The 7,413-nt window shown below is 34.1% G+C and overlaps 1 protein-coding gene across 1 annotated transcript; it reads right to left on the reverse strand.

Annotated features, from left to right (window-relative positions):
- Positions 1-3,731: 3,731 nt before the first annotated feature.
- LOC123673014 (integrin-linked protein kinase) lies at positions 3,732-7,413 on the reverse strand. Its single transcript, XM_045607394.1, has 5 exons — positions 7,253-7,413; positions 7,064-7,182; positions 6,794-6,959; positions 6,063-6,708; positions 3,732-5,184 (listed from the first exon to the last, which is right to left on the reverse strand). Exons 2-5 carry the CDS (start codon positions 7,150-7,152, stop codon positions 4,739-4,741), a joined length of 1,347 nt encoding a protein of 448 aa, XP_045463350.1. The 5' UTR covers positions 7,153-7,182; positions 7,253-7,413; the 3' UTR covers positions 3,732-4,738.

A 7,413-nucleotide genomic window follows, 5' to 3' on the forward strand; every position in this document is an offset into this window, starting at 1 on the left:
ATCTTTTTGAATTATCACTTTCGATTTTACGACATCAAATAAGGGCAAAAACAAATTTATCATGAGTATATTTTGTCCTCAATCAACAAGATATTATCTCTCAGACGAGATCTAATTTGCTCAAAAATGTTGAGCCAAACTGAAGTTACAGGCACTTCAATCAGTCATATTTCTCCCTTTCACCTACCTTTATTTGATGTCGTAAAATTGAAAGTGACAAACCAAAAAGATAGAGAATTTTACAAGAATTACAGTAATGATATTTTTTCTTCAACTTCATATGAAACATTTTCGAGTAAAATTCATTTTTCTACTCGACGATAGCTATTACGCCCCCTAGCGGAAGGGGTATGAACTTCAAAACAATTTCCAGTGTGTTTTCTTGTACACTTAAGTATTAAAAATTTTCACCGCAAGTCTCTACGATGAGTGGATCCTGAGATATAGCCGCTTACCTCGCTTATTTGCCCACCCTGTACAGCTCACCCACAAAATTTGGCATATGAAAGATCGTGTAGTTTCAACAAAAAAACATCATTTAAGGAATAACTATCTTCAAAAGTTCCATAGATGTTTGTTATTATGATTTATTAATAACGAAAAAAGTATGCTCAGAAGAGTGCATAAATACAAACACTTTCAGTTCGCTATATCATTTACTTTAAAACTTACTTTAAAATATGTTGAATTTTGTTACACCGGAAAATCTTAGAAAACAATTGAACAGAAACGAGTCAGGAGCTTTGATTGCACCCCTGGGTATCATATCTAACTGTATATATAGGTATGTGGTCTCCAAGGCTGCAAATGGTGCTGAATTCTGTTTTGAATTTTTATTGTTTATATAGGCTATCTATTTTTCAATATTCCTCTTGAATATTCTCTAGTGTTGATGCTGTGATCAGTTTAAAATTCCAAACGAAACTTAAATTATCATTTCATATATGTATATTGAATTTGACCACAGATTCGGCATCAGTTAGAAGAATCTTACCGCTTGAGACCATTCTTCGCTCTGCAAAATTCGTAAATTACATACATCGTTACGAAATGATAGAGCAATATGTTCCGGAAACGAACGCTTAAAAATAATTAGCCTTGAAAATTTCGGAGAAAATATGTAATTTGGCAATTCCCAAAAATAAGTAGCCCGGTAGTTATCTTTGTCCCATAGTGCGATCCTACTTAAGATCGTGCTGCTTGATTGGATTGTTATTAAAATAATACTCGTCCGATTTTTACGTAGATATCAGATATAATTTTTTGGGATCTACGAATATAATATTATCAGATTTTTTCGTTTAATTTTTTTAATGCGGTAATTTTCACTAGAAGCGTATTGTTCACTAGTTAATCCATGAAGTTTTAAAGGAGTGGGGGTCGCACTCTGATTGGAATATTGAAAATAACAATGACAATGAAATATCAGAGCAGCTGCTCTCATCAAACAACAGATTATGTCATTCATAAGCTTAAAAATCTTGTAAAAAAATTAGGAAAGCTAAGGAGCTTTTTAGAGGTCATTTATACGCCCTTGGAGATCACGAAACTGTACCTATATAGGTACATATATGTGACCTCCAACGGTCCAATTGGCGCATGAATGACGAGGGCTCAAAAACTCCTAACTTTTCGTAAGTGCTTCCCTCATTTTGTTTTTTTTGTATTCAGCTTAAGTTTTCTGTTCTGACGCCACTTTTTTTACAGTAAATTTCGCACGTACAGCTAAGAAGTGTGTATAAGTCAAAAAGCTCAATAATTTAATAGTGCAAAGATGTAATCAACGAATCCATCAACCAGCGATTGATATTATTATTATTATTTGAACTGGGGTCATTTTTGGTTCGGTAAGGCTTCCGGGAACTGCGACCATGTAGATCTTTTGTTCTCTACCCTATTCATTCATGGAAACCCAAGGAGGTCGTCAATGACGGTAATGAAACTGACAACTGTTATAAATTAAACGCACTGTTTAATAATTAAAAGTCTTTAATAAAATATAGGAAATAACTGTATAGTAAACACACTGACAAATATACAATAATACTCTTCAACAACGGCCAACGAGAGAAGGGAGCGAGCATAGCTTGCACATAGCCTATCTTACAATTACACAGAATAAATATACGACTGCGCATGCCGCGCATAGAAATACTACAAGACAACTTATATTACTTATGTACTGGGTAAATATTTCAACAACAACCTCCTTAGGGGCCTTGGCCGTTACCTCTCTGGTATCCAGGACCGGCTTACCCATATGAATCGTTCTTAAGCCAGCCAGCTCCGGAAACTTGCATACCATGTGTTCGGTGTTTCTGCTTCTGATTCACAAAGCCTGCAAATCTCATCTGCTGACTTTCCCATACGGTACAAATGATGTTTGTACCGACTGTGCCCCGTCAGCAGTCCCTCCATCACTCGAAGCTCGGCTCGTGACAGCTTCAAGAGCTTTTTAGCGTAGGTAGGTGAAATCGTAACGAATTTCTTTGCCTGAGCAAGTCTAGGAGTGTAAGTCCAGTGGATTATCCTGTTGTTCAACTCCCATAGCTAGACCGTAGCTTTATATTGGTCTTTTCCTAGTCCACAGAAAGGCTCAGGTCCAGCAGGTGTTAACCTTGATGCACTTTTTGCAAGTTCATCAGCTTTTTCATTTCCTTCAACCCCACAGTGCCCTGGTACCTACCCATAGTAGAGTCACTTTATTGCCTCTGGCCAGTTGCTTTATGGTGTTACGGCACTCCCAAGTCAACAGAGACCCCTGGCAGTACGATTCCAGGGATCTCAGCGTGGTTTGGCTGTCCGTGGTGATGTAGATATGCGCCCCCTTGAATACCATTTTGATACACTCATGAGCGAGCGGTTGATATTAGGGTAGATATTAATGAAATTTTGAAGTCAAAGTTGCGAACTACTCGAATTGAATCGGCAACACCGCTGATAGCGCAATTTTTCAGGACCCTAAAATGAATAAATAATCACATTATATCTAATTATCCCTTTGACACAAAGACTCTCTTTGTCGGCATTCCGTTTTCCATTAATTTTACTGAGCTTACATTTTCACTCTCAAAGAGACAGTAGCTAGGTTTAGTAGGTATACAGGGTGATTCACGGCGATGGCCTATTAGACGTTTATGGAAAACTAATCTTAAATTTGGGCTCAAAATTTGCATGTTGAGGTTTGAAGCATGACGCAATGATCTTTCTCTTAAAAATATTTTCACTACAACTACCGGAAAAAAACTACTAATTCCCTATTTCAAATGGCGCATCCAGTATATTATTCCATCGTTACCTAGATAGCTTTTTTGACGATGATTTCAACAAAATGCCATACCTTGGATATAAACTCAACGGTTCATGAATTAATGGGATTCTTATGCAAAAATTGGTGGCGACGTGGATTCACATTTTTTCAAATATTTCTGCAAAAAAGTTTTTTTTTTTTAAAAATGGCGACGCCAGCTTTCAAAAACAGGGGTGGCCAAGAGGAGGCCGAATTTTTTTTGGAGGGGCCAAAGTAAAGCGAAATTTAAATTCTGCTAATCTTTTAGCCTGAGTATGTCAAAATTTAGGCCCTTCCCTAGCGTCGCTACAGATGACTCCACACAGTTAGAAATTGCAGTTTTCATTGTAGGAAGTTTCATCTAATAAAAAATGTAAACACACAGCATATTCATTACTCTCGTAGGAACTAACATCACAGAAAAGGAAAATTAAAGAAAATATTTGTTAATAAATAAATAATATATTTAATATACATTCCAAAAAGCTTTTATAATATACAATTAAAAAAGGTTAAATACAACAACGATTAAAGCAATTAGCAGTTCCATGAAACAGCATATACAATTCATAGAAATTCGATTCAAATTTTGATAAAGCATCAGAACAAGGGTTCATGTGAATCTTAAAAAAATATTATTTTTTGTAAAAAAAAAGGCAAATATAAGGCACATCGATACTAGGAAGCTAAAATTCACTGAATAATGAATTATAAAAATATTATCTAGATTCTAGAGTCTCTAGAGATTCATTTTCACTTGAATACAATAATCCAAATGTTAACATTCAATTTACAATTCTTATAGAGGTACTATGAATTATATGTGGGTAGTTTTGGTCTTATTCAATTAAATTTAAGAAAAACTAAAATAATAAGGCAGTTTCAGAAGTTAACAAGAAATCTGATGATTTGTATGTGGAAGCATTACTACAAAGAATAAGTAGGTGCTATATACATATATAAAATAAAATTCTGAAACTCAATCAGAAATCTGAAGATGTTATTAAGAAATATAAGTAGAAAATTTATTTACCACTTAGCAGAAACAAAAAAAAATGGCATTTGAAATTATTGTTGAAATTAATGGTTCAATGCACATATAAAATGAATGTGTGAATTTAATATCGCGATAAAAAAAGTAATTTGAAAAATATGAAATAAGCTTCTAAAACAACTCTTAAGTTATTGACTGCCATTTAACATTTGTAATTAATGGATTCTCAATATAATCTTAAGTGATCAAATTACTATTCATTTTCATCAAATCAAATATGAATCAAGTAAGGACTGAATCCATTAAATACCATGCAATACATGAATTGATCAACTTTCGTTCAAATATTAAATAGTCCGTTGTTACAACAAATCCGTTAGTCACTCATTAAATATTAGATTCAAACGGTTCTTCTATTTTATATCTCACTTTCTTAATGGCACATCTTATTATTTTCAACGCTTCATTTTGTCAAGAATCGGCACAATCATATCAAATTTAGGTCTTTTGCCCGGATCTTCATTCATACAAATTTTCATCAATTTCGAGAGATGGTGTGAGATTCCTGGTTTTATACTTATCCTCAATCCTTCCAGTGCTATTTTCATTCCAACTTCCATTGGACTTTGATCGGCGAATGGAACTTCTCTTGTTGCAAGCTCCCAAAGTAAAATGGCAAAACTCCACATATCAGAGGCCTCCCAATTTCTATCTGTTACTTTTTTCTGTAGTGCTTCTGGAGATATCCAAGCTGGATAATATATTCTGCCCTTTTCTTGGAAGGAGAATTTCGCATCGGCCATGTTTATTTTAGCGGTGAGATCTTCCTCTATTATCACATGACGACTGTTCAAATGATACTCTGGTATGATTTTTTCCAAACTGTGTAGATACGCCATTCCTGGAAAAACGGAAGCAGTTTCATGAAGAATCCTATAGATAATGTATGTGAGGTTAGGAAAAAATTCTGAGATGATAGTGAATTCAAACTATCAGTTCATACTAAGCAAAATTTTTGAGATTTGTGTAGAAGAAAATTCAGTAAATCTACCTGAACATGCTATAAACAAAATATTACAGTGAAATTTGATATTCTTAATATAAATGACCATTGACCAATATAATTTTGGTTGACTTTTAGTGATTTGTTGTGGCCTTGAACATAGTTCTTCGAAAAATTCATAAATTTGTTGACCTTTATACTTCCTGAGAAAGATGGATCAATTTTCTTCAAATTTTGTTGACATAGTGGTATATTTCCTAATGAAATAAAGTAGAATTATTTAAAATTATGACTTTTGATCATTTCTAATTCTTATGGAAGAACCAACAGTGACAATTTAGAAAATTTTCCTTAAAATCAAGAGTATTTACTAGAAGCCGCCAAAATTTTCATTTAGTCCCTTTTCTGAATTATTAGGGAGATATCAGTGCCAGATGGGTGTGTTCAATTTGCTATTCCTCCCCGCTTCAGTGTTTATAGAGCACGGAAAAGTCAAGAATGGGCTTTAAAATCTATAGGAAACCAATGAAGCCAGCTTTGGCTTAGGCTTACAATGATGATAGTCTAGGTATTTTTCTAAAAGAAGTTAATGTGTCCACAGCTGATTTTCAAATCAGATAGTGTTACTCAATCTGATTGAGGCTACTTTCAAAATTGATAAACGATAGACATTCAGGTAAAATGACTGCACTTTTATGTGATGCTTAACTGTTCAGGAGAGGTATGTCTGAAGCAGTTCCTATTCTGAAATTACATAATAATCATAACAAAATTACCTTTTGCTATATCCAATGCAAAGCATAAGGCTTGTGCAGTATCCACCACTATATCGCTACTTTCATGGAGAACATTATAGAGAGAACCCAGCGGCATATACTGACTTATTACAACTAGATTTGGAGGACTATTACAACATCCAATAACTGGAAGAATGTTTGGATGAGAAAAGATTCTCAATTTTGGAAACTCATCATTGAAATCTCTACAAATTCTTGAAGTCACATTTCTGATGGCAAGAATTTTGGCAACAATTTCATTCTTCTGCCAAACACCAATATATGTCATCCCACTATGAGTCGATGCCAATTCTTTTTTCAAATGCAATTCTTTTATGTTTATTCCTTTGTGTCTGGACAATGTGGCATCACGTGTTCTCGTTTTCAAACCCAGCCAACTTTGATCTTTGAACTTGATTTTTTTCAGGTCTTGTCCAGTTTCAACGGCAAGAGAGTGAAGTGCTTTAGCCAAATTTCCCTTAGTTTTGTCAAGGGGTGTATCCCCATATTTATTTACTATAGCCACATTAGCACCATTAGAGACAAGCTCTTCAGCAATATCACCATAACCCCAGAAACAAGCATAATGAAGGGGGGTATTTCCATGTTCATTTATAAAATTCACCTCAGCTTTGTGTTTGAGTAACTGGAAATATAAATAAAATCACAATATTTCTAATACCTCTTTTAGCAAATATTGGTTATTCACCAGATATTTACAATTTTCATACCTTCGAAACAATATCTTTATGACCATGTGCTGCGGCTAAATGCAAAGGTGTATCATCACCTCTATTTGTTGAGTTAACTCTGGAACCACGAAGTATTAGCATTTCAACAATTTTCAAGTGACCCCTTTTAGCAGCCCAATGGAGAGGACTGAAACCATGATCATCCCTGAAAATATTAATTTCCTAAATGAATGTTTTCATAACAACTTGACAAACATATCCATATATGGTAATTTAAATTGAAGATATCAGCTGTTTTGATTTATTTACCCTAAGTTCATGTCATGTTCAGTATCATCAAGCCACACCCTGACCTGTAAAGCATTTCCGTCTCTGCACCACTGGAATATATCTTCCATCGTGAAAAATTTATTGGAAAAATAATATTGCTGAAAATAATAAACTCAAGTGTATGGGCGTTTCATTCTAAAACAAATTTATGTTTGCCACAATACATACCTGAAAATTTGTGACTAGTTTTCACTTCATACAGACAGAACTTATAAATAACTTTTTTCAGAATAAATAACAGATATCTTAATATTTTAATGACTGGAATATCTATCAGGAAAAAAGAAAAATTAACCAAATAAATAGAAATTGGAAATAGTGTCAGTGTC

This window comes from Harmonia axyridis, chromosome 2 (assembly GCF_914767665.1).
Source record: "Harmonia axyridis chromosome 2, icHarAxyr1.1, whole genome shotgun sequence".
Taxonomy (NCBI): Eukaryota; Metazoa; Arthropoda; class Insecta; order Coleoptera; family Coccinellidae; genus Harmonia; species Harmonia axyridis.

Excerpts from the sequence above, each read along its gene's own strand:
- LOC123673014 (XM_045607394.1), bottom strand. The coding sequence starts at position 7,152 with ATGGAAGATATATTCCAGTGGTGCAGAGACGGAAATGCTTTACAGGTC. Across the intron at positions 6,960-7,063 it reads GAACATGACATGAACTTAGG|GGATGATCATGGTTTCAGTC; the intron begins GTAAATAAATCA and ends TAATATTTTCAG. Across the intron at positions 6,709-6,793 it reads ATAAAGATATTGTTTCGAAG|TTACTCAAACACAAAGCTGA; the intron begins GTATGAAAATTG and ends TTATATTTCCAG.